The 27,395-nt window shown below is 43.2% G+C and overlaps 4 protein-coding genes across 7 annotated transcripts; 2 read left to right on the forward strand and 2 right to left on the reverse strand.

Annotated features, from left to right (window-relative positions):
* Positions 1 to 11,780: 11,780 nt before the first annotated feature.
* Positions 11,781 to 15,025, forward strand: H1-2 (H1.2 linker histone, cluster member). Of its 4 annotated transcripts, none has more exons than XR_008664037.1 (2): positions 11,781 to 12,828; positions 14,266 to 14,283. XR_008664037.1 is itself a non-coding variant. In XM_055322089.1 (2 exons), exons 1-2 carry the CDS (start codon positions 11,808 to 11,810, stop codon positions 14,336 to 14,338), a joined length of 711 nt encoding a protein of 236 aa, XP_055178064.1. In that variant the 5' UTR covers positions 11,781 to 11,807; the 3' UTR covers positions 14,339 to 15,025. The 4 variants fall into 4 exon arrangements, 2 of the variants coding, with proteins under 2 accessions (XP_055178064.1, XP_055178063.1); XR_008664036.1 differs by lacking the exon at positions 14,266 to 14,283 and adding an exon at positions 13,413 to 13,546; XM_055322089.1 differs by having other exon boundaries at positions 11,781 to 12,445; positions 14,266 to 15,025.
* Positions 15,026 to 19,488: 4,463 nt separating this feature from the next.
* LOC129507594 (histone H3.1) lies at positions 19,489 to 20,131 on the reverse strand. The gene has a single exon (XM_055322107.1). The coding sequence runs from the start codon at positions 20,085 to 20,087 to the stop codon at positions 19,677 to 19,679; it is 411 nt and encodes a 136-aa protein (XP_055178082.1). The 5' UTR covers positions 20,088 to 20,131; the 3' UTR covers positions 19,489 to 19,676.
* An 877-nt stretch (positions 20,132 to 21,008) lies between these two features.
* On the reverse strand, positions 21,009 to 21,431 carry LOC129507598 (histone H2A type 1-E). Its single transcript, XM_055322111.1, has one exon. The coding sequence runs from the start codon at positions 21,399 to 21,401 to the stop codon at positions 21,009 to 21,011; it is 393 nt and encodes a 130-aa protein (XP_055178086.1). The 5' UTR covers positions 21,402 to 21,431.
* Positions 21,432 to 21,746: 315 nt separating this feature from the next.
* On the forward strand, positions 21,747 to 22,127 carry LOC129507616 (histone H2B type 1-B). The gene has a single exon (XM_055322135.1). The coding sequence runs from the start codon at positions 21,747 to 21,749 to the stop codon at positions 22,125 to 22,127; it is 381 nt and encodes a 126-aa protein (XP_055178110.1).
* The last annotated feature ends 5,268 nt before the right edge of the window (positions 22,128 to 27,395 follow it).

Here is a 27,395-nt window from a genome sequence, read left to right on the forward strand (position 1 = left end):
TACTTTGTTACAGCAACAAACTAAAATGAACTAAAGCTATTAGCTTAAATATTTATGGCACTTGACTCAGTGCTTTACACACAGTAGATACTAGATTAAAAAAATTGGTTGACATATATAGTAGGAGACACAAGCCTGGGTATTGGTATTCTAGGAGACAAAAGAGGAAGGAGCTGGGAGAATGTGAGGATGCAGATTCTCTTCCAAAGCCCTATTTTTAGTTTTGTGTTCACCTTTGTAGTCAGCTGTGCCTGATGCCTCTGAGTCCAGACTCTCCCTGACTGAAAATCAACGAAGGAAAACCCTCAGTCTCCTGCCCAGCTGGGTTCCAGCAGTTGCCTGGCTGTTGGTGCAGGGAGGTAATGCGGGCATCCAAGTGCCTCTTTCTCAGGGTTTTAGCCAATCTACCTATTTCCGGTCTAGCTCACCACCCTGACTACAGAGATACTTGGTGTCTCAAAGACTTATGTTTTTCTAGGCTTCAATTGTGGGGAATTTATTTCTTATTGGTTTAGTCACCTTGCAGGTGGTGAACACAGCTTTCTCTGGTCTGGCAAGGCATTCATCCATCTGCTCTCTGACTTCCAAAATTCTGTTTACATCTCTCATGGGTTGTTTCATCTCCCATTCTCTTCATCTTTGAGGGTTTATGCTTCTTTGTAAAATCCTTAACTGTAAAAGGGTAGGGTTTGAAGAAGGATCAGAGACTGACAGGTGTCCAGGCATCATGGTTCCTTTAAATAAAAAAAATGCAATGTAATAGTGGTAGAATGAACTGAATTTGCTAGGAACCTTGTATGAGCCTTCTGTATACCTGATCTCATTTCATTTTCAAAGTTATCTTTTCCTCTATCAAGGAGTTGAAAAGGTATGCCCTATTAAATTAAACAGCCAAGTAGCAGTGTCCTGGAGTTCTACTGGATTATAATCAGTAGGAGAAATAGGTGAAGGTGTAAAGGTCCACAACTGGAATGACAATTCAATTTCTTAGTGCAAATGTTATCTAACTGTGAGTCCAAAGACCTGGCTGCTTTTTCCTGTCCTTTTACTATACTGTTTACTAGTATTTTTATTGTACTACAGTACAGCATCACTTCTAGCCTCTCTGAATCTCAATGTGAAACCACATCTTATATGTGGGTAATAATTTCTGATCACCAGTTGATTCCTTATGTAAATGACCTCTTAGAGCTATTAACAGATATAGACACCAGTAAAGGTAATAATTACCCAGCAGATTAGACATGAACTGTATGCAATACATTTTGGTTTCGAATGCCATCAGAACTAGTGACAGATTACAGTGTAAAGGTCCAGTTCAGCTGGGAAGAGCTGGAGGTCAATGCAGTGATTATTTCTGTTAATTGTTATCCTTTGGCAGCCCTAAAAACTTTGAGTGAGGAAGTGTCCTTGATATTTAATATCTTCCAACAGAAACTGTCCATATATTTTTTCATGACTGATAAGAAAAGTGACAGAGTCCATGCTTGTTCACTTTGGTGTACAACCTGAGATTTTGTAAACTTCCCCATCATATATCATTCTTGATGAGCATCTGAGTGGGCTTTAAAGTCACGTGAATTATAATTAGTCTACAAGGCAAAGTTACATTGTAAAGCCACTTCAACTCTCTAGGTCTTAACTTTCTCTTTCGTAAAAATATAATAACAGCAGCTATTTCATAAAATGATATTGAGAATTAAATTTCAAAAAGCAAATGTATAAATGAAGCCCTCCCCACAGTGTCTGGCATATAATCAAGGCTATACTATGATGATGATAATGATGATATACTTTAAAATATATATTACATAATATACTATTATATATTCTAATTTAATATTATATAATAAATGCCATATACTGGGATCCCTGGGTGGCGCAGCGGTTTGGCGCCTGCCTTTGGTCCAGGGCACAATCCTGGAGATCCAGGATCGAATCCCACATCGGGCTCCCGGTGCATGGAGCCTGCTTCTCCCTCTGCCTGTGTCTCTGCCCCCTCTCTCTCTCTCTCTCTGTGACTATCATAAATAAATAAAAAAAAATAAATGCCATATACTATATTGTTATATATTCTAAAATAATATTATTATATAACATATAATAATAATAATATTGTCAATGATATTGCTGATTTGAGGATGCTATTTCCCACCAGGTAACCGGTCAATATTTTCCTACAGATTGCCTATACTGTGGTTATCTCACTATCAAAAATAATAATTTTTAAAAGATAAAGCATATGCAGTGTCTCCGGGTTGCTGGGGTTCTTATGCCTGATTTGCTGCTCACATTTAAGGCACAGTTGACTGGCTTCTCTGAGACTGTTTCCTTGCCTTTGTTTGGCTACACTGGTTGTTCCTCCCTGAGCCTCTGCTCTGCACTGGGCCATGAGCCCTAAAGCACTCCTGCCCATTCTCTTCCTATGTGTTTTCTTCTTTATTCTATACTGTAGGTACTGGGAGCCTAGTTATCTGTATTTCTCCCCCTTAGTAATTGTCTGAGGGCAATGGGTTTCTTGTCCAGGACATTGTATATCTCTTTATAAAGGAGTACTGACCCCAGAGGTCCTGGCAGATGGCATCCCTACTCGAATGTTCTGGGCCCTTACTCCGTCTCACTGCTTCTCAATACTGTCATCGTCACTTGTAAGTAATAATCAGTTCTAACTATCAGAAGACTGTATAGGAATGAGGTTTGAAATCTGGGTAACACAACATCAACCCAAGGTTAATGATTGATGGCTTTGCTGGGCAGGTGGCCGGCGAGTCCGTAGTCCTGCCGGGCGTCGTTTTAATCTGGGGCGCCATCTAGTGTCAGTTGTGCAAACAGCACGCTGTATCGAAAATTCCCTTGGGCGTGAAAGGGTGGAGGCCAAAGTCAGCCTGTTTATTAATATCACACGGTTATCCTGCAACAATTCAACCAGCCCTGAACACTTCAAAGGTTAAAAAAATAACTTTTATAGTCAATACTTTAACACGCTTTAAAATTATTAGTTAGCAATCGGGTGCTTTAAAATCAATTAATGTTCTGCATCTTGAGGGCGTCTTCGTCAGACTTTGATGAACCCACACTTCGGTGCAGGGTCCTTTGGGGGCTTTACATGAGGTTCTTGTAGTACAGTCCAGGTGTTGGGTTAATCTTAGGCGCATCGGCAAAGTCACTGATCCTTTCAATACACAGTGCTTAATAAATTTATTATTACTCTTATTAGGACTATCATCATGGTCATAACTGATATACTTAACCAGGAATCTCGTAATTTTCTTCCCTACTAGGGACTAGAAGAGCCAATTCCAGTGTCTGCATCTCTGCACAAGAGTTGTCTTCCTTCCCTCTGGGGTTACTGAACTTTGAAGATAAAAAGAAGTATTTGAATATTTTAAAAGTTGCCCTTGTAAGATTCCTAACCTCCTCCTTCCTCCCCTGGCGAAATCGAAATCGACTATTCACCTCTTTAAGGACCATTCTCACCTCTTTTGCACGAGCACCATGACCCATGTTTTCATAGTTAATTTGACCAAATCTTTCCACCATAAGGAAAAGAGCCTGTCCTCCTTACTCTCTTATTCCCTGAGCCCAGTCCAGTGTTGGCCTTCTGAAGGCGTTGATGAATTCTTCCCAAATGAAAGCATCATCCAGCATGATTTCTCTGCACCACTTAGACCAGAGTCCAAGTCACTGTTTATTCCTCTCATGTTCTTTCCTCCCTGTGGACTTCCTGCAGTGTTAGGGCTACCAGGAGCTCCCGGATCACTATCCATCGACTGGGGATAGTAATTTCTGTTCACCAAAAGGGACAGAAAACTGTCCCTCATTATACAGAAAACTGTATAATGAGATGCTAATAATTACATAAAGGCCTGGAGACAAGGAACATACCTGCCGCTAAGATAAGCATTGGTTAGTTAGGAGCGCCACCTAGTGTCAATTAGAACAAACAGCACCGTGTATTGTAAATTGTTTCCGGAAGGTGTAAGGTCCAAATAGATGTGCTTGCCTGTGTGAAAAAGACTTCTACCTAAAATTCACTAAACAGAGTAGTAAGTAATTGATAGTTGGGCTGTCTTTTAATTGTATACACTTTATATACCAAAAAACAAGTCTTATCTCCGACTGTAGTTCAGTTGATATTTGTGTGTGCGTGTGTTTAGGGACATGAATTGTACTCAGTCTTCTGGTCTCTTCCAGGAGAAATCTGAATTCCCAATCTCCATTTTCTTACTGATGAAATGATAACGAATGTAAAGGATGTATAGGGTGTTGGTAAAGAAGGAATGAAATTAGTGTATGTAATGCTTGGTCCATACAGAGTGTTCAGTTACCTATTATCTTTATTAGTGTAATTGACACTCTTAAGCCAACCTTTTCAGGATGGTGCTGTGTCGTGGTGATAGTAATATATGTATTCTTTTAAAAATAGTATGTATGTATGTATGTATTTAATAGGTACATATCAGATTTTGTACTTATGGCAGATACTATTCTAAGAGCTATATAAATATTAACTTGTTAATTCTCCTGACAACGTATGAATCAGGTACTAATAGTGACATTTATAGATAAGAAGAGTGAAACATAGAGACATTAATTAACTTGTCCAATGGTAAATTTGAACTTGAACCCAGGCATTCCAGCTTCTGAGGCAGTCATTTTGATAAATATATTATGCCTCCTCTCTATTTTCTTGGATTATTTTATAAAATTAAGAGGAAATATATGGGGTGCATGGGTGGTTAAGCGTCTACCTTTGGCTCAGGTCATGCATGATCTTGGGGTCCTGGGATTAAGCTTTTCATTCTCCCTCTGCCCCTGCACATGCTCTCCCTGTCTCACTTACTCTCTCTCTCTCAAATAAATAAACAAAATCTTAAAAACAAAAGAGGAAATATAAATGCCACTACCATTAACCATGGAAAGTATAAGAATCTATGTATTAACTGAAGCATAGCTACAAGCTACAAATCTATTGGTAAGCTAATAAGGATTTGGTCGCAACAAGGATTTCTGTTTAACTTAAGCAGGTTTAGATGCATTTAGTAGTAAAAAAAAATTCAGGGGTGATGGAGTGCTGCCTTGGTTCCTCTTACATACTGGTAACACACAGTTTTCCCTGATAGCCATACCTGCCTGCATTGAAAGTATGCACACACCTAGGATGCAGAGAGCAGAGACCAGGTGACTATGTGAGTGTCATTATCATCTCTTCCCATAGACTTTTAGGCAAGGTGTGAACTCCGAGAACAGCAATACGGGGCTTAATTCTTAGCGACAGTGATAGTCCTGGGTTCTATGCTCACCTACCACTCCCCAACACACAATTGCATGCATGGATACACACTCATGCACACACACACACACACACACACACATATCTCCCTTCTCCCATGTTCTGGCTTCATCTCTTGTTAGAATCTCTTCCTAAATTCTTCCTCAAGATAGCACCTAGCCATGTTATGTTTCAGAGGCTTCCAGGAACAACATCCATAATTGGAAAAAAGTGAAAAGCTTCCTGGATGGCCTATTCTCACCCTCCTCCAAATTAAGGAGAGTACCAACTTTCTCAGGGTCACACCCAAACAGCAGAATCTCGTGTATGTAACGGAAAGAAATCTCAAATTGGAAGCAACTGTGTGTTCAGCCCAGTCTCAAGAACTATGTGTGTGTTATCTAATTTAATTCTCACTATAGTCCTAGTGGGAGGTGTATTGCCCTATCACAAAGGAGGATATGGAAGCTGGGAAAGTCTGAGAACATAGCAGGGTCACCCTGCTCCTATGTGGGGGAATTGATATCGGAAACAACACGCTTGCTCCAAAGCTACTATCGCCCCACCCTTTTGCACCATGAGCCCTGTTCTCTACTTGCAGGAGCCTGACAAGTTTCGGGTTAACCTGGGGCTACCAGGATTTCCAACAGGTCAGGGAATGCAGAAGGTTTATGAGTTGTCCTTCCATCATTTATATATGCAATATAATATATAAAATATAATGTACTATGATATTATATGTGGTATTCTATACTATACACTATACACACAAATCCATAATATACAACATAAATGAATATGATATATGCCATACATTAATTATATATAATTATAAATATAATTTTGTACTCAATGAATACTACCAAGAAAATATAGATCTACATTATCAAATTAGTTTAACACCAGCTGTAATTCCTAAAGCAGTTAATATGTCTATATGTGTAATCTTAATAACAAAATTCTGGGGGCCCTACTGATTTTTAAGACTGTAAAGGGATCCCAAAATCTAGAAGTTTGAGAACCACTGCTCTAGGCTGAACTCTGATGTCTTATTTTCCCGACTGGATTGGTAAGGACTTGAAGGCAAAGATGTAATCATCACAGGAACATTTTAACTTTTTTATTCTTCTCTTCCCCCATTGTTTTGTGTCTTTTCAGATTTTCTATTGCACAGTATAATAATTATGCTTGTCTCTGTCTCCTGAACCCATTATAATTCCTTGAGAGAAGGCACTTTGCTGGGCTAATCTTTGTTTTTATTATCTTTTCTGGTGTCTTTTGCTTAACAGGTACCCTGTGTATGCAAAGCTCACATGTGGCATTATGATGGGCTAGGAATAAAAACAAATCTATCAAAACTGGTATGTCCTCGTTTCCTCCAAAATAGTCACTCTCTAAGGCTCTATGCTTATTCCAATTAAGGCTATTGCCTAAAATATCTCTGCATCTTGTCCATTATAATTACCTTTATTACAGGCCTAGACTGGAAAGCTATTAAAATGTAAATATTCTCACTATTGACAAATCCTTTTCTTTTGAGGGTGGATTTGACTTTTGAAACAGTTTAAAGTCATTTGAAAACAAGCTTAAAGAATAAGGAAGGCTATGGATGACCTAGTTTCCTATGTCACTTATGTGGTTCTCGTAGCAATTCCAAAATGTTAGGCAAATATATTGGAATGTATAGCTGCATTTGTGATATTCTCTATGCATTTATTAAGCTTCTACTGTGTGCTTCACCACTATGTTCTTTTTCCCCTATGTCTTTTTTTTTTTTTTAAGATTCTATTTATTTATTCATGAGAGACACAGAGAGAGAAAGAGAGAGAGAGGCAGAGACACAGACAGAGGGAGAAGCAGGTTCCATGCAGGGACCCCGATGTTGGATTCCAACCTGGGACCTCAGGACCATGCCCTGAGCCTAAGGCAGACGCTCAACCGCTGAGTCACCCAGGCGTCCCTGTCTTTTTTTTTTTTTTTTAAAGATTTTATTTATTTGTTCATGAGAGACATAGAGAGAGAGAGAGACATAGTCAGAGGGAGAAGCAGGCTCCACACAGGGAGCCCAATGCTGTACTTGATCCTAGGACCCTGAGATCATCACCTGAGCCAAAGGCAGATGCTCAACCACTGAGCCACCAGGTGCCCCTCCTCCATGTCTTTTAAGGATGTGTCAGGCAATAAACGTGCAGAACAGTGGTCTCCGCTCTTATGCTGCCCATAGGCTGGTGTGGGAAACCTTTCGGATCAGGTCCGATTCCCTAATTGTTGGCTATTTGCCTACAGAGACTGGGTTATTTGTCAGAATGGTTTGTGGGGCTGAAGCCAGCTAACAGACGAAGAACTTACAATCTTCTTTAGGCCGTGAATTTCCCAAAGCTCTTTCCTGCATATTTTTTTCTCAGGCTGTCCCATATTATCAACCCCGCAGGCAACCGAAGCGTTAACCATTTGCATTCTTGAGCAGGCAAGCCATTGGAGTGGCTGCTATTATTAGCCTCATCTGTTGGTAAGTCAGGAAGAATCAGGTTTTAATCATTCCCCATTGGGGCCTGTAAGAAGTTTCACTTAAATCAGTTTAGCTGCCTTCAGAAGCAGACAGAACCGTATTCTGGCTCAGTAAAAGAGCCATGCACCTGCTCCAGCAACATCTCTCATTGTTCTTGCATATTTCTCGCTCTTCAAGTCTCTCTCCCCTACATGCTGTGTCCAGCTGCCATTGCTGCCTTTTGGACTTGACATTCAGCTCCAGATACTTAATTTCATTCACCAGCTTTCCAGACTTGAAGAACATGAGAGAACATTAGCCAATCCACAATATTTTGAATGTGTATAGATACAAGAATACACAATTTATTGCATTGCAATATTTGTGTCCTCAGGTTATTGCTGGCTGCCTTGAGGCCATCAGTTTTGAGTGGAAAGACCACACACTCTTGACTTGAATTTTCCCTTAGAGCTAATTTTAATAGGCTTTTTGTTGCTCATAGGCTTTTTTAATCTTATTTCAAAGCCTGAGACTCCATGACACACCTACCAGAATCTAAGGTTACTTTAAAGTTGATGGCCAAAAAGTTTTGTGTCTTCTGATTTTTTGAATGGTTTCTAAAGATTCTGATTTAGAGCACTTAGAACAAACTGACTAACCAGGTGCCAAAGTATAATCTTCAAGAAGTTAAAAACATGTGTCTCGGGATCCCTGGGTGGCGCAGCGGTTTGGCGCCTGCCTTTGGCCCAGGGCACAATCCTGGAGACCCGGGATCGAGTCCCACGTCGGGCTCCCAGTGCATGGAGCCTGCTTCTCCCTCTGCCTGTGTCTCTGCCTCTCTCTCTCTCTGTGACTATCATAAAAAAATAAAATAAAAATTTATTTATAAAAAAAAAAAAAACATGTGTCTCATACAAGTACTGTTTACAGAAGGCTCATGTGTGGGACAAAGAATGATGTAAGTCATTAATGAGGGGGCAAGTAAGCAGGATGACAAAGTTGGCTCAAAGCAGGATATAGGAGAATGAAAGATGTATTTAGTTAGGGAAAGAAAAAATACTGGGAGGCTGAAAAACTCAGATACAAACTGGTTAATGATCTATTGGGCAATGCAATCATCACTCTTAGGGTTAACTTCTCTACTGGAAAGAGTTCATTTGCCTCTCTACTGGATAAAACCCTTATTAAGTGTATCAATCTTCTACAAGTGAATGTCTAATTTTACATACTATGGACCTAATCAAAGAGTACCTATGAAGTCAGTTACCTTCTCGAAAGCTAGGCTGTCCAGACAATAGCTAAAAGTCACAGGTGGCCAGTGAGCACCTGTAAGGTGGCTAGTCTGAAATGAAATGTCTTACAAATATGAAATACAGGAGATTTGGAAGACTTGCCATTTGAAAAAAAGAAACATAAACTATCTTATTTTTTAAAATATTGATTACATGTTGGAACAGTCATTGTTTGGATATATTGAGTGAAGTAGATTATATATATATATTTTTTTCTTTTAAGAAATTTATTTAGAAAAATAACCCTCCCCTGCCCGCCCCCCAAAATAGAATATATTATTAAAACTAAATTCATCTTTTTCTTTTTCTTTTTGCCATTGTGACTACTAGAAAACTCACATATTACATATGTGACTCACATTCTATTTTATTGTAGAGCATTCTTAGAGCATCAACTGACCCACAAATGAACCTAGAAAATTTCCTAACACAGCTTAGAATGATATGAAGAAATATTTTTCCCTTGTTTTTAAATTTTAGGTAACTTTTCTCATCACAAGTTACAGGGATCTGGAGAAGGGTTGCTTGTTTCTCTGCCTTCTGGCCTCTACCATGAGGCCAGGAGGTTGGGAGAAAGACTGAGAAGCTGGTGTCCTAATGACTTGAGATCTGGACATCAGATTTGCATGTAGGGAGATGTGTTTTGATTGATTCAACTTGAGTGATCATATTAGAGAACTAAACCACAGTAATCAAATTTACAAGCTGCTGATTTGTAAATCAGGACACCAATTTATAGTGAAGGGAAGTCCAGTGACCTGGTAATCGAGACTCTACACTGCTATTTTCCTGATGGTAAAGTACACTTAACTGAATTTCAGATGCCTGGGGTGGAGGGTGTTGGGTAGGACTCATTGCACAGAGAATCAGAACAAAGTGGCATGTTCTTATTTTATTTTATTATATTGTTATCAAAGTATATTAGCATGGTAAAAGTGCTTTGGTTATTCAAACACTTTCAATAACTTCTTACAATTCTTACACCCAAAGTCACAGTGAGGGATGGCAGGTCTAAAGTGGTTTTCTATGGCTGCTAATTCATCCATCACTAATCTTATTAGGCTGTTAATTCCCAGAGGACATGATCAGGAGTAGACACAATTTCCAAATGTTGAACAAGTGTTATTCAATAAAACCATGGAGTTATCCTTAGTCTAAAAGATGCCTCATTTTTTATCACTGAACTTAAGTTCTACAACATATTGATTACAGTCAAAGGAAGACATCTTTAATACGTATTTTCATGTAGTGGTATATTTGAATGAGAATTTCTGGTAAGTTGTAATACTCCCTTTGTCACTAAATATAAATATGTAATTATACTAAATACATGACTAGTGGGGTATATTCAATTTTTTCTCTCCAGAAAAAATTGCAATTGTGGCAACCAAAGGCTGAAATCTGAAGTACCAAACCTTAAAGAAGTAAAGCAAACAAGAATAGAATAAGTAAGACCAAAACAACAACGAAAAGAATATGTAAGACCAGCTTTATAGGAGATGAGAAGAGGCATTCTTATCAACAACAAAGAAATGGCCTGATAACTTATATATTCTAGTACTTTCCCTCTATTTCTATTTAAAATTTTGCCATCTGTTTTGCTTTACTTCAAACCTATAGTTCATCTTATAAAAGTGTATCACGTTAAAGTCAGCTGCTTTACTTCTATCGAGATCTTTGAATTCCCAGAGTGTCCTTCTACACCATAACACAGGTCAGATATTGTTCCTGGGTTACTACGTAGAATTTTCCGGTGCCGAAATTTGTCCCTTTATTGAAACATATAAAAATAAATACATAAATGCTTGTTTTCTTTGAAAGCAGATCATCTCAAAGTCTATAGCTGCCAAGTCTATTGAGGAATTATTTATTTATTTATTTATTTGCAGCCTTAGGGGGTCTCCCTTCTCCCTCATTATCTCTATTCTTGAGGGTCAGACCCCCTGCCTTGCACAACCCAGAGGGGAACCGGAGACCTTTTTAAAAACTGCCCAATTTCTCCCCTTTGGAAAAGTGAAAAGTGCCCCGCCCCCATCTGTGAAGAGACGGATTTGATCAAGAATTTCAGTGTCTTCAAGTCTACGATTTAAGTCTCTAACCCCACCACCACCACCACGATCCAGGCCGCCCCCCCCAAGGCTTCCGAACCCCCTTTCGCCCGACCCTAACTGCTTTGGGCTGGCCCGGGTATCCTTGTCCCGGGCCACGGTTCCTGTGGATCTGTGCGCAGAATTCACAGAGGACCTGTGTTACTTCCCTCGCGAAGAAACAGAATTATCGTGAAAACTGAAGTGGAAACCATTTCATTTTTGTCTCCCAGAGAAGGGAAGCATGAGCCCAACCACCCCTGAGAAAAAGAACTTTCAGGGGCAAAGGAGCGAACAGGTAATTTAGAAGAAAAACAGAAAGTGGTCTGCGACCGTCCTGGACTTCCCTCGGAGTTAGGGGACTTGGGGGCGCCTGGTCGCGTTGTCTTGGGGCTTGCGGGAAAAATAAACCGAGAGCACGAAGCCTGAGGCTTCTCGGATCCTTTCCCGACCAAAGCCGGGGAATTTGGTGCGGGGCATTTTCGCATATTCCCCCTTTTGTGAAGTGGAACAAACACAACTTAGGCGCACAGCGGCGGCTCGGAGCCTGCCAGCCAGGCGGGCGAGCGGAGCACCAATCAGCGCGCGCCTGCGCTCTATATATATGGCGGCCCGGCCCCGGCGCACCCACCGCGCTTTGCCACTCGTCCCGAGTCCGGATCCTCAGCATGTCGGAGACCGCGCCCGCCGCGCCCGCCGCCGCCCCCCCGGCGGAGAAGGCCCCGGTAAAGAAGAAGGCTGCCAAGAAGCCTGCGGGGGCGCGCCGCAAGGCGTCCGGGCCCCCGGTGTCCGAGCTCATCACCAAGGCGGTGGCCGCGTCCAAGGAGCGCAGCGGCGTGTCCCTGGCCGCGCTCAAGAAGGCGCTGGCGGCCGCCGGCTACGACGTGGAGAAGAACAACAGCCGCATCAAGCTGGGCCTCAAGAGCCTGGTGAGCAAGGGGACCCTGGTGCAGACCAAGGGCACCGGCGCCTCGGGCTCCTTCAAGCTCAACAAGAAGGCGGCCTCCGGGGAGGCCAAGCCCAAGGCCAAGAAGGCGGGCGCGGCCAAGCCCAAGCGGGCGGCGGGGACGGCCAAGAAGCCCAAAAAGGCAGCGGGGACCGGCACCCCCAAGAAGAGCGCCAAGAAGACCCCGAAGAAGGCCAAGAAGCCCGCCGCGGCCACCGTCGCCAAGAAGGTGGCCAAGAGCCCCAAAAAAGCGAAGGCGGCCAAACCCAAGAAGGCGGCCAAGAGCGCGGCTAAGGCCGTGAAGCCCAAGTCGGCCAAGCCCAAGGTTACCAAACCCAAGAAGGCTGCGCCCAAAAAGAAGTAGGTTGTTGACCGTTTGCTTCTAAAACCCAAAAAGGCTCTTTTCAGAGCCACCACTAATCTCCGAGAAAGAGCTGAACATTCTCTACTCCGTTCTCTTTACCCATTCTAAAAGGGGCGGTGGGTGGTCGGCCTGGAGGCCGTAAGGCCGCGGGAAAGGGGCCGGGGAGCGCGTCGCTGGCTCCGCGGTGCCCCGGGCTTCCTCCCGGGAGGGGCGCCCTCGCCCACCAGCCCCGCCCGCCCCGCGCTGCGAACATCGAGAACCACCATCCATCCCGCCTGCCAGTCCCTGCCTTCACGGATCCCCCGATTGGGTCGGAAAGTCCTTTAAAAGTCCCGCCCTGCTCGCGGGTTGGCCCATCTCGCCGCCCCGGATCTTCATCGTGAGTTTGTTATTGGGTGGTGTCCGGTCTCCTGGGTACTCGGTTGGTTGTTTCTAGCGGGCTGACTTTTGTCCTTTTCACTTGATAAAGACGTGAATCCGGTACCTGGGACCCCTGCCATGTTTGGAATCCTGCCGGTGGGTCCGGTCTGGGCACGGTAGCCGGCCGCGGGGAGGGGAGGGAGGGGAGGCTCGGACGCCTGAGCCCCGCGCGCGGTCGTGCTCCAGCCGGTGCGCAGCTGCCCGCAGGCACCCGGCCACCGCGCACCGCTGGGCCATGTCCCTTTGTGCCTCGCGTCCCGTGTCTTCGGACCAAGGCGTGATGGGTCGCAGCGCAGCAAAAACCACTTTTTGTCGGCCATTTTGTCCTGGTAGCGGGCCCCGGAGCTTCATTGCAGGCAGACGTCAGCCTCTGGATACGGAGGCGTTCCGATGGCGTGTCTGTGCGGCCCCAAGTCCCCAGTGTCCACGCCAGGAACCACGTAGGGGGAGACCTGGAAACGTATACATATATGGGGGTGCGGGGTGTCGCTAATGAAGGGCTCGGGTTTATATTCCCGGTGTTACCTGTGGGTTCTTTTACAGTGTCCGGCGTTTCTTCCGGACAAAGTCCTGGTCCTCGTCCTGGTTTTACTCCGGTGAACACGATTTTTCCTTTGAGACGAGTTCCAAGGAACAGGGGCTTCTGGAGATTTGCAGCTCAGTTCGTCCATCGCCACAGTGACGGATCTGGTTGTTAATCTAGATAAGGTCTCCCGTTACCGGTGGTGACCACCGGTTTCAGTCCCTCCCAAAAGAATTCGGATACTTTAATGTCCGTTTTCGTACATTAGAAAGATCTCCACTTTGAGAGCGCAGCGCGCGCGCGCAGACAGCATTTTCCGCTCTTCCAGTGTTTTCTGTGCTGTTAATTTCACATTTAAAACAACCCAGCCCTCTCTATTTTAAGCTTAATAAATGTACCCGACCCTAACATTTTTGCCTCCCTACCTCACCCTCATTTTGAGATGCCACCTTTTTATCCTAGGCTAAATTACATGGGTGGTAGGTGAAGTAATTCTTGATTTTCTACTTTGTTCTTTTGATCTTGGCCATTCCTCAGGTGTGATCACACTCTTAAGGACTGTTCACGGGACTGGTTTAAATGCTGAGAATACATGACCTATAGTATTTATTATATAAGAATTGAATGTTTAATAAACGTGTTAAAACATAACTAATAGCTGATAGAGCTCATTCCCTCGCGTTGCTCTTCTTTTTCAGGATTTCCCAGTTATTCTATTTATTTTGTTTTCCAAGTGTAATTTAAGACACTTCCTCCCTCTCACCTCTTCCCCCCTGCATTAGACATAAAAAGCCCTCAATTTTCATACCTGTTGAGAATGTTTCAAATTTTCTCCGACTGTATCTTCCTATTTCTAATTATTTTTATTTCCAGGTATTTTGTCTTTGTTACTGTCGAAATGGCAGCCTCTGAGATTTTAGCTTCTTTGAGGACCAGCATCCCATGAAGTACACACTGAAGATACCCAGCTATGGAAAGAATCTATATTTCGTGAATTAACCACCTCTAGAATAGTACTGTCTATAGCCATAACACAAATTAGGAAAAGAGAAACAGGTGAAATCAATTTTAATAAGTTATTTAACCTAATATATCCAAAATATTCTTGTTCAACATAAAATCAATGTAAAAATATTTGAGATATTTTACATTCTTTCTTATTTCTTATAGTATGTCTTTGGAAACTTTGCATGCAGCACCTCTATGTTCCTACTGTCCTGTTTCAAGAGGTCAGTTAAGTGCATGTGGCTCATGGCAACCACGTGGACAACAAAACTCTAGAACACTCTCTGGTCCCAAATACTCTGGTCTTCTCTAACCTTATTTCGACTTAAAGCTTGCATGTCACCGTGTCTTAATATATACCGTCTTCTGTGGCCTAAACTTTGGTAAAACATCGACCTTTAAGAATGGTTGACTAGTCCGAAGGTCATTGGGCTGATATGAACCACCCAAAATTTTGTTTATAAACTGAAACTGAGTTACAGGGATCCCTGAGTGGCGCAGCGGTTTGGCGCCTGCCTTTGGCCCAGGGCGCGATCCTGGAGACCCGGGATCGAATCCCATATCGGGCTCCTGGTGCATGGAGCCTGCTTCTCCCTCTGCCTGTGTCTCTGCCTCTCTCTCTCTCTCTCTGTGACTATCATAAATAAATAAAAATTGAAAAAAAAAAAAAATTAAAAAAAAAAAAAAAAAAAAAAAGAAACTGAGTTACAGAAACTAAGGGGACCTGATGTCTGGGGAACTGTCTTCTTAGACACTCCTGGAGAAACAAAGAGGTCTGGTGAATAAACAGAGCAGAATGGAGCCCAGAATAAGCAAGAGCAGAGAGGAGTGATGCATGGAGATGTGTTCTCTGGGTTCCTGACATCAGAGTTCTTGGTTCCCCTGAGCCATCTTGACCTTCTGCCACTGGGGCCACCACCTCACTTGGCTCAGGGTGGGTTGAGTTGTAGCAACCAGGAGACTTAATTAAGACACTCCAAATATAATCACAGTTTGAGCTTACAATAATGACATCCTGCAATGATAATGACATCTGTGTTCCCTTCCCCATTCAAAGACTTTCAAGTCCACACTCTATTGGAGTATGTATATTTGCAACTGATCCTAACGTCAAATGTCTTCCGCAAACATATCTGCATAGGTGACGAGTGCCCTTTACTTTCAAATGAAACTTCCTCAAAAACAAATAGAATTGTCCTTCTCTAGTAAAGGTAAAGGGAGAATTCATTCACAGAAAGCTAAAAGTTGTCAAAAAAAAAATCTCTAATTTTGCCTAGACCTTAGATACAGTCTTCACCAATGTTTCTCTGATTTTGTTCCATTCCCTCACAAGCATTCACAAACTTGGCTGGCTTAGGTCTGATACTGTAAGCCATTCATTAGAATCTAATTTGGCTGGGGGCACCTGGGTGGCTCAGTGGTTGAGTGTCTGTCTGCCTTTGGCTCAGGCCATGATCCCGGGGTCCTGGGATCAAATTCTCCATCAGGATCCCCATTCTCCCTCTTCCTCTCCCTCTGTCTCTGCCTCTCTCGGTCTCTCATGAATAAATAAAATCTTAAAAAAAGAGAGATAATCTAATTTGACTGCTTTTTTTGTAAAGGTCCTTATCTTGACTTTTAGTTTATGATTTCTATAATTTATTTTGACATTATTAATAATCTTATTTATAATAATCTATTTATTATAATATTGATACAGCAATAATATATTCAAATAATTGCCTGAACATGGCTGGTTAGCTAAAACTAGCAATGAACACTGCATAAACTGCTGAGTGATAATTCAGCAATGACATAATAATTCATGATCTCATGTGATATGTATGACAAAAGGCTAGTAACACAGAAATTAAAAGCTACTTGTAATGCAGTACACCAAACTTTTTTTTTTTTCCCTGCACATACACAGTGCTCTCGTGGCCAAAAAATTAAATATCCTATTACTTCTCATAGGCAAAGTTCTAGGTGCCATTCTATGCCTAGGGAAGTGTAAAGAGTAACTTTGGGTTGAAATTCATGCCAGAGATGAACAGGTTTCGAGAAGCAAGATTATATCATTAGAGGATTTCATAGTGGAGCAGGGATTTAGGTCTCAGTAGGAACATGGATATTGAGAGCTAGCATTTTCTGAGCTCTAATTTACAATGTATTCAGCTCTCTCCACTTATTACCAAACACCCTGTCACAGCACTTTGAGGTAGGTGTCATTAATACTAGGGATTGGTGATATTAAGAATGTAGCTAGGTAGTTTCCAATAAGTAAGCCAGTATAATTATCCTCTGTATGTTGGTTGCTTAATGGTCATACATGGCTTAATGGTCATACAAGATACTGATATCTTGGACAATATAGCTCTATAGTAAATACCGTGGGGAAGGCACAAGCAAATACTTACTCTGTAGCAGAATCCAGAGTTTCAAGGAGATGAGTGTTCTGAGTTGGTCGTGAAGCTCAGAGAGCATCCCTAAGATGTGATGTTCCTTCTACTCATCCTACCCACTTCATCTCATACCAGGCCACTGACCAGAGGACTCTGACAACAGAAATTAGCCCAAGCCAGGCCACTGCAACTCTTAATCATTCAGCCTAATCTGTGAGACAGTTTCCCTTGAGGAGCAACTAGATCTAAGAATCTTTTTCCGGGCAATCTTACTGATCAGAAGATATTTAGAGTGTGGGCTTGGTGTGAGATTGCCTGACAATGATATTAATTAGGAGTATGAACTTGGCCAATCACCTAAAATCTCTTAGACTCAAGTTCTTTCTCTGTAAAATGGAGACAGTGAGAGAACCTGAATTTCAGTGTTGTTTTAAGAATCATATAGGGACACCTAGGTAGCTCAGTCCATTGAGAGTCTGACTTGATTTCAGCTTCAATCTTGTTCTTGGCATCCTGAGTTTGAGCCCTGCATTGGACCCCGTGCTGGGCTTGGAGCCTACTTTAAAAAAAAAAAAAAAAAAAAGGTAAAGGTATATAATAATTCAGGACAATCAGCTCATGTGGTACTTGACCCAAGGAGAACTCTGAATGTTAGCTATTAGACTGACTCCAATGAAAACACGGTTTTATTTATTTTATTTTTTTTTAAATTTATTTATTTATGATATTCACACACACACAGAGAGAGAGAGAGAGAGAGAGACAGAGACACAAGCAGAGGGAGAAGCAGACTCCATGCACCGGGAGCCCGATATGGGATTCGATCCTGGGTCTCCAGGATCGCGCCCTGAGCCAAAGGCAGGCGCCAAACCGCTGCACCACCCAGGGATCCCGAAAACACGGTTTTATTGTTCCTCCCATGAGGACCTCTTTGAGGGAGGATGATAGTCCAGAATAGATCTATAAACCCTGCATATTGTTCCAGGGAACTCACATTTACATTGAAAGGGTTCAAACTTCTCAGAGTTGAATTTATATTCTTCCCACTAAGCTTTGTCCTCCTGGTATCTCTGATGATCCAAAGCATCATGCAAAGCAAAATTCAGATTGTCCCAGAGCCTAAAAGTCATCCCAGGGCAGCCCCGGTGGTGCAGCAGTTTGGCGCCGCCTGCAGCCCGGGGTGTGATCCTGGATACCTGGAATCAAGTCCCACATCGGGCTCCCTGCATGGAGCCTGCTTCTCCTTCTGCCCGTTTCCCTGCCTCTGTGTGTGTGTGTGTGTGTCTATGAATAAATAAATAAAATCTTAAAAAAAAAAAAAAAAAAGTCATCCCAAACCAGTGATTCTCAACTCCTAGGGCTCTCTGCTGAGGTGTGTTAGAACAGGGTGGTAGGAGGGCAGGGGAAGTCACGTGTAATTTAGAAAAGCATAGTTGGTGCTCAGAAGTACATTTACTCTGAAGCTAATGAAACTCAAAAGCTAGGCCCAGTACTTCCAAAGCCCTGAGAGGGGCTCTGTGGAGTGTGTTCACTTGGTCTCTCTTTTAAAACAAAATTTCAATGTGAAGATATTTACAGCTGATTAAACCTGTTGTTTTTTTGCCACTAAATCTTCCCTTTCATTACAATTCACCTTTTGCCTGATTCTGTTGGGTACTAATGAACACACTTGGATTTAGGTAAGAAGAAATTTACTTAATATCTGTTTAGTTTAGGGATAATGAGATATCAAATTTACAGATGTACTTAGATACAGAGTTCATTCAGTTGTTGTAGCCAATTGGATGTAAAAATGGTTTCAAGAAATAAACTCCTACTGCTCACTGACAAATTTACCTGGATTTCAGGCAGGAAGATGTAGGGCTAAATGTCATATAATGACATCTATGTAGTTGTAGCAGCCACACACTGGCAGTAAGTATATAGTACAGATGCATCCAGATTGGAAATGTATAGAGCTGAAAGCTAGTCCATTAAAAATCCTTCCAAAGTTTACAACTCACATATGAAGAACTTTGACAAAGGATTTTCCAAATTTGAAAACCATGTTAAAAATGACACTACTGGGGTGCCTGGGTGGCTCAGTCAGTTTAAACGTCTGCCTTCAGCTCAGGTCATGATTCCAGTGGCCTTGGAATTTAGCTCCATGTTAGGCTCTCTGATTAGCAGAGTCTACTTTTCCCTCTCCCTCTAGGCCTCCTCCCTGCTCCTGCGCTCTCTCTCTCTCTCTCAAATAAATAAGTAAAATACGAAAAAAAAAAAAAAAAAAGACACTACCAATAATGTTTTGAAGCTGAACTTAGTTCTAAGTTATCAAGAGAACAAAATAAGCTGTGATCAATCACCCTGGAGGAAATACTGCATTCTCTTGTTTATATAGAAAATATTCCAAAATAATTTTCAGGTAAAAATGGAATCAGAGTATATGGACAAAAATATAAGAAAATAAACATCGTAGTATTATATTCAAGAGTTAATAAACTGCTATTTTTCTGAACTTTGTAATGGCTATGGTTTTGTGTATAATTGGAATTTGGCTCATCTTTCAATTATAAATTAATACCCTGCTATCTAGTTTTGTATTTAAAATTTTGAATTGTAATTATTAACAGTTGCCAAGTTGTGTACATTTTAGGCCTCGGAAAACCGTGAACTACTATCAGCTTATTATAATTTTATACTTAGAAAATTAAAGAAATTAATATCTTAGTCAATGAATTTGTATTTATTAAGGGGGGACATGACTAAGAGAGATGCTCTAGTGTTGCTACCAGTCAGTTATCTCAAAAAAACGGTTCTCGTACCAATTCTACTTCAATAGTTGGAACTCCAGTTACAACTGCTTTCAAGAGATTGTGGGTGGCTCTGAAAAGAGCCTTTTTCAACTCTAAGTTTGTTTTACGCCCTCTCCCCGCGGATACGGCGCGCCAGCTGGATGTCCTTGGGCATGATGGTGACGCGCTTGGCGTGGATGGCGCAGAGGTTGGTGTCCTCGAAGAGCCCCACCAGGTAGGCCTCGCACGCCTCCTGCAGCGCCATGACGGCCGAGCTCTGGAAGCGCAGGTCGGTCTTGAAGTCCTGCGCGATCTCGCGCACCAGGCGCTGGAACGGCAGCTTGCGGATCAGCAGCTCCGTGGACTTCTGGTAGCGCCGGATCTCGCGCAGGGCCACCGTGCCGGGCCGGTAGCGGTGCGGCTTCTTGACGCCGCCGGTGGCCGGCGCGCTCTTGCGGGCCGCCTTGGTGGCCAGCTGCTTGCGCGGGGCCTTGCCGCCCGTCGACTTGCGCGCCGTCTGCTTCGTGCGAGCCATAGGACGAAACTAAAGACACACGGACAGCCTAGCGGGCAAAAGGCGAAAGATTCCATTATATACAGTAAGAAGCATTCTGATTGGCCTTGTAATTTTTCAAAAGATCTGGGCGCTAAAACCATTGGTCAAACTGTAAGCACATTGATTAATTACCTGAGAATCTGATTGGATAAACTATGCCCTCTTTCTTTTCGGTATGTTTTATACTTTCACTAAGTACAGTTTGCTTAACCAGCCAATTAAGAAATAAACATGTAAAATGTAGTTTGTGGTTCTGTAAATATAGGTCGGGCCTGAAATTCTCCAAATTTCTTAGACTCGAAGGTTATCAATCCTGCTGGTCTGCACCCTTCATTGAGTACAATTTTGTCATGTCTTTTCCCTTACGTTAGTTATTTTGCAGTCAAATGCTCTACCACTGAGCTATACCCCCACGTTAGTTATTTTGAAGTAAATGTCGGGTCGCCTAGATTGCCACTTCCTACGTCTTTGGTCATTATAGCTCCCTTTAATACGGAGTTCTTCCCGTGGACTACATGACAGGGACCCTGGGTGTATCTGGAACATCACACGTAAAGCACCTGGTCTGGTAATACTAGATACACACAATGACCCCGGAGATAAAATGGTTTTTCCTAAAACTAAAAATTGGAAAAACCTTACGAGGTTGTATTGGTCAAAAAGCAAATTTCCTTTGTTTGTACCTTTCACTCTACCTTCTTACAGCGAAACGACGTCGGCTATACCTGTTTATTTGGATCATAGCGTTAACTTAACCTTATCTGTTACACAAAATGTTAAGAACTACCAACAAGACATAAATTGGGCTACCAGCCTTTCTTGTGGAAATATGAATGGCTCTGAAAAGAGCCTTGAATTTGCTGTAGTAAAACTGTAGGCAAGTGCCCTCTGTACTAGATTTTACTTCCCTTTGGCCTTGTGGTGGCTCTCGGTCTTCTTGGGCAGCAGCACGGCCTGGATGTTGGGCAGGACGCCGCCCTGCGCGATGGTCACGCGGCCCAGCAGCTTGTTGAGCTCCTCGTCGTTGCGGATGGCCAGCTGCAGGTGGCGCGGGATGATGCGCGTCTTCTTGTTGTCGCGGGCCGCGTTGCCCGCCAGCTCCAGGATCTCGGCCGTCAGGTACTCCAGCACGGCCGCCAGGTACACCGGCGCGCCCGCCCCGACCCGCTCCGCGTAGTTGCCCTTGCGGAGCAGGCGGTGGACGCGGCCCACCGGGAACTGGAGCCCGGCGCGCGACGAGCGCGTCTTGGCCTTGGCGCGAGCCTTGCCTCCTTGCTTTCCCCGACCCGACATTTCAAACAAATAGCGGTGCCTGTGTTTCCACACAAATGAACACAGCTCTGCTTGGTGGGGGGGGGGGAGGAAAAAAAGTTTTTATACGCAGCGCAGGGATGAGCCAACAATCTATCCCATTGGTCAAAATATGTTTGTCTCTGAATCCAATAGGAAAAGAAAACGTGAACCCTTAATTTGCATAAGCCCTCCCCTTAGCGAAAGAGTTCTGATTTTACCCAACGAGAAGTGACAATTTTTGATACTTCATTTGCATTGAGGAACTATAAAAGAATGAGCTCCGGACCCTTCACAGCAGTAACTTGTGACTGCAATTAACTTTTCTTCAACTCGTAGGAAAGAACCATGCCTGAGCCTTCTAAATCTGCTCCGGCCCCGAAGAAGGGCTCCAAGAAAGCTATCACTAAGGCGCAGAAGAAGGACGGCAAGAAGCGCAAGCGCAGCCGCAAGGAGAGCTACTCCATTTACGTATATAAGGTGCTGAAGCAGGTGCACCCCGACACGGGCATCTCGTCCAAGGCCATGGGCATCATGAACTCGTTCGTCAACGACATCTTCGAGCGCATCGCGGGCGAGGCGTCGCGCCTGGCGCATTACAACAAGCGCTCGACCATCACGTCCAGGGAGATCCAGACGGCCGTGCGCCTGCTGCTGCCCGGGGAGCTGGCCAAGCACGCCGTGTCCGAGGGCACCAAGGCCGTCACCAAGTACACCAGCTCCAAGTGAGCGCTCTCCGAGGCACCATCCAACCCAAAGGCTCTTTTCAGAGCCACCCACTTTCTCCAAGAAGAGCTATAACCGCTATTTCATAGCGATGTAATTCAACTCTGCTACCATACGTTTGCGTCCTAGAGAGTCTAAAAAATAGCTGATCGTTGAGGCAATTGTAGACCCGAGAATGGATTTTGAAAGTCCCATGGTCTTTAAAGCGAAATACAGCACTGAGCGTAACGCCCAGCAGGGAACACCCATCTGCTGCGGACTTGCCCTAAGCTTCAGGATACTTAGGATCCATCCCTTACCCCTGACTGCACGCTTCTAAAACATCGGGATTTCCCTGCTGGGTAAAGAAGTGGATAGAAGTTTTCTGAATAGGGATAATCCAGACTTGCCCTATTGGGAGGAGGCAAGGTCTGGGCGGTAAAAGAGCAGGTAGGGCCATAGATAACCTGGCCCTAAATACCCTAGCCTAAAGCACTGGGTAAACTAGACATAGTCGCCCGTGGTTCCTGTGGGCACCTCTATCGGGTATCCCTCAAGCTCTTTGCGCACAGATAAAATGAATTTAGATTCATATTAGAATTGTTTACCGATGGCAGCATAGAGCCGTTTCAGTTTTGTTTGGGTTCCAGGAATCCGAGCTCCCATTTCCTGTTCTGAGTGTCCCTGGCTTTTCTGGAGTGCCAGTAGAAGGGCGGGGAGGACGGCTCTCTCGCTCTGGGAAGGACAAAAAGTTTGAATTTCCCGCTCTTCCTATCGCGCCACTTCATTGGCTGGCAGGGAGGGCCTGGGTTGGAGAGGAAGAGGTGCTGGCTTTTCTTAGCAAACCTTTTTCAATAAACGGAGACTCCAAAGATAATACCTAAAAGACAGAAAATGACGTTGTTTGAGGTAGAGGAGCTAATGGGACAGGTCTAGGTCCGGGGTTGGGGGCGGAGAGGCGGATGGGTAGGACTCAGCTGCTAAATGCCTATGAAAATGAGGAAAACAATGTTTTTCATTGGCTTATGAGCGTTTTATTGAGGTGACATGCAACAATATGTCTTTGGATGAAGAAATGAAATCCACAGAATTTCTTTAAAAAGATCCCTTTATGAAAAAAATGTAAATGATCTTTTCCCAGATTCTACAGGTCAGCCAACCGCTGTATGAGAAGTACTTCCAGTCTCAATAACGACAAAGATAGTTGTGAAAGAGAGGGAGACCTGGGTGCCTCTGCGGTTGACTCAGGCCTTGATCCTGGAATCTCGGAATCCCTGCGGAGAGTCTGTTTCTCCCTCTGCCTGTGTCTCTGCCTCTCTCGGTGTGTCTCATGAATAAATAAATAAAATCTTCAAAAAAAAAAAAAAAAAGAGAGAGAGAGAGAGAGAGAGAGAGAGAGAGCCCAGCCTTAAAAATTAATAATTATGAAAAGACCTCCTCCCCCACCCTTTCTTTAAATTATTGACTTCAGGGTACAATTTAAGAATCACTGACCCTGGGATCCCTGGGTGGCGCAGAGGTTTGGCGCCTGCCTTTGGCCCAGAGCGCGATCCTGGAGACCCGGAATCGAATCCCACGTCAGGCTCCCGGTGCGTGGAGCCTGCTTCTCCCTCTGCCTGTGTCTCTGCCTCTCTCTCTGTGTGACTATCATAAAAAAAAAAAAAAAAAGAATCACTGACCCTTATGTTCTTCCCGTGGAGAGCTGAGATCTGGGTGGTAATATTCTTTATCTTCTTTAAAATGATCTGATTTAGGGATTATTTTCTCCCCATCTTTTCCTTCAACAGACAGACTTTGGTCTGTCTGATTTCTTTCTTTTTTCTTCCTCTCTTCTCTCTCTCCCTCCCTGCTCCCCTTCATTACTAATATTTGAGGCTTTACCTAACAACTCCACCCTTAATTGACAAGTTCAAACTAAACTCGTAAACTAGGTTCGTAAATTCAAACCTAGGCCTTTTTGCCACCTCTGCTGAATACCTGGCTGATCTTTAACAAGTGAACTGAGAATTTAAAGAAATAAATAAAATAAAAAATCAGATGCCTGGACTCTGTGGTAGACCCCAGAGCTATAGGGGGTAGTGGTGAGAAAGCAGGAAAAAAGTGCATAAAATCTCTCTGGTTGCATCTAATGAGGCACCAACTTTGGACTCAGCTGAGCCAGAAAGTAAGCCATCAAAGTGAAATTCTACAGGGGTTTATATGCCCTAATAAACCACTCACGTTTTCTCCACAGTAAAAAAGCAATTGAGGAAAAAAATAACCTCAATTACTTCCCTGATTCTCCTTGCAGCCCCAGGAAGTTTCGCCTGCCTTCCTATCCAGCAAGGATGACCTGGAGGCAGGAACAGCTGAATCTGTGGGGCAGGGAAAGGGGAAGCTGCACAGGGCTAAGTTCTGGGTGCCAGGAACAGGACAGAGGTCATTGGGGAAGACCTTTAATTTGGAAGTTGAGAATTTGGAAAAGAGAAGAGAGATCCACAGGCAGATAGCAGGGGGGGCCAGAAAGTGTTCATGATTTGGGAGGACACCGTTAGAAGTGGAATGCCCTGACCCTGCTTTGTGGCAGGTGATAGGATAAACTTCTCAGGTCTGTCTTTAGCATTGCTCAGCAACATTTAATGTCTTTCTTCTTGGCTTTTCATTTCCATTACATAACATACACGTTTAAGTGAATTCTTTTTAACTTCCTTGCAAAACAAGATCTGCCCCTTATTTTAAAATAATAAGCACCAACAACACTTTCAAATAAACAAATAAAAATCAACTGTAATTCCAATATCCAGGAATTTTTTGCCATCCATCTTACAGAAATTTTACTTTGTGCAAGTCTATACATATAGATACGTAAATGTCATATGAGATCATACTTTCTCTTATCCTGTAAAATTAATAGAGATCTTGGTGCCAGGTGGACAGGGAACCCATGGGCCCTGGAGCCTCCACTTGGGCCTTCCCAACAGGGTCACCAAAGTTTCTTGGTCTTGTCACCTGGAAAAATTCAAGAACAGACTCACAACACAGAGGACGAGGGACACAAGTAGGAAAGTTTATTGATGTTAAAAGTATACTCTTGAGCTCTGAGAGAGGGAGAAAAGAGCTGCTTCCCCCAGATGGGGGTTTCTATTATCAACAGTTGTTAACTATGGGGCGGGATATCTATTATTGGAGGGGGAAGAAGGGTTTCCCACTCTTTCTTCCTAACCTACTCGGGGGCTTCCTGTTGTGGCACCACCATCTGGGGCCTATCTGGTTTGATACAGCTCCTAGTGGAGTGCTGTCAGGACAGGCTTGGACCTTTGCCATGGCTGGCCATGGCCTCCTGCTTGCTGGCCTTTGGGCATCCTCTTAGAGCCTCCCTGCCTGCCTATTCTAACAGTACTAAAAAGAGAGCTATTGACAGGGCAACAATCCTCTCAACAACTGATATTTTTCTTTTGATCTGATTTATCTGAAAGGCAGGGCAAACAGCTGAATAACCAAACATCTAGTCTTATCTTCCTGTGATTCGCCAACCTCTCCTTGGAAGCTCCAGGTCCCTACCCCATTCCTTAGCTCAGGATGGCACACAAGCCCCAATTGCCTTACTGTCTTTGGGTCTCATGTCTTTGAGAGGCTTTCATACATAAGAAATTATATTTGTTTTTCTGCTGTTAATCTGCCCTGTGTCAATGTAACTTTTTTTAAAAAATATTTCATTTATTTATTTGAGGGGGGGAGCACACCAACAGGGGAAGAGGCAGAGGGAGAGGGAGAAGCAGGGTGCTTGCTGAGCAGGCAGCCCAATGTGTTGCAGAGCTCAATCCCAGGACCTTGGAATCATGACCGAAGCCAAAAGCAGGTACCCACCGTGCTTAAGCCACCCAGGTGCCCCTGTGTCAATGTGATTACTAAACCAGCCAAAGAGCCTAGAAGAGAAGAAGGGAACATTTTTCTATGTCTATATTACCATTGCTGATTTACAGATGAAAACGAGCCATTTGTTGACTTCTATATATTTGTTAACTTTTTGTCTAGTTGTTCTATCAATTTTTGAGAGGATTGTTGATCTGTCTACCTGTAATTGTGGATTTGCCTATTACTCCTTGCAGGTGTACCACTTTTTGCCTCATGTATTTTACAGGGCTGCTATTGGGTGCTTACACATTTAGAATTGCTCAGTTTTCTTATCCGGTTGGCCCTTTTATCATTCTATAATTCCCCTTTCTGTCTCTAGTAATTTTCTTTGCCGTGGTTTCGTTACCTGATATTAATATACCCTGATTCCTTGTGTCGATATTTGCAGTTTCTCTTCTACCCTGTCATTTCAACCTGAATGAAGTGAGTTCCTGTAGACAATGCAGAGGAACATTATTTGCCACCCTAAAATATGCCTCTCAGGCATAAGGATTACCTTCAACTTTTTTTTTTTTTAATAGCAGACATTTAAAAAAGCTTTGAAAAAGTAGTAGAAGTTAGTCTTTTATAAGAGAAATTTACATTACAAGGGAAATCTGCATTTGCAACAGTTTCTCTCTCTGTGTCAGGAAAAGATGGATGACTAAAACTGAGAACCCACCGGAGAAGGCAAAGACTTAAATCTGTCTAACAACCATAGTCTTGTTTTCTGTGCTTTGCCTGGTAACATCCCCAAACTGTCCTCCCCACCCTCCACCTGGAACATTTTTTGCCTTAGCTGGAGATGGTATTTAAGGTGGTGGCTTGGGCCATTTGAGGTATTGCTGAGTACTGGGTCTCACCCATATATACAGGAGGTACACTACTTATTGTGTATGTGTGTGTGTGTTTTAAAGCTGCTCTTTTCTCCTGTTAATCTGTTTTATATTATTGGAGGGGTCTCAGCTAATAATCTAGAAGAGTAGAGGGAAAATTATTTTTCCTCCCCTACCACAGCATACATTTGGAGCATATACTTTAATCTTCACTCAGGTGACCTCTGTTTTTTAATGGATGTATTTAGACCACATACATTTAATTCAATTATTGACATCGATGGGGTTCAGAACATACTACCCCAAAAGATGGCACTTTGATGTACTGAATATCTTAAGATAAGAGGAGTTTGGGAAAACAGTAAAGCAGGAAGGTTACTTTGACCTCCTCTCCCTCATCCCTCTTCCTTAAAGGCAGGATTAGAAAAACATTACCAGAAACAGGGAATTTAGGGCTGAGAAGACTATATGAACAAACCTTGTTACTTCTTCACCATTTACTACCTACTGCCCCAAACCCCTGTCTTTTCATTTCTTTAGAAATGGATTTCAGGGGCACCTGCGTGGCTCGATTGGTTAAGCA

This window comes from Nyctereutes procyonoides, unplaced genomic scaffold (genome assembly GCF_905146905.1).
Source record: "Nyctereutes procyonoides isolate TBG_1078 unplaced genomic scaffold, NYPRO_anot_genome, whole genome shotgun sequence".
In the NCBI taxonomy this organism is placed as follows: domain Eukaryota; kingdom Metazoa; phylum Chordata; class Mammalia; order Carnivora; family Canidae; genus Nyctereutes; species Nyctereutes procyonoides.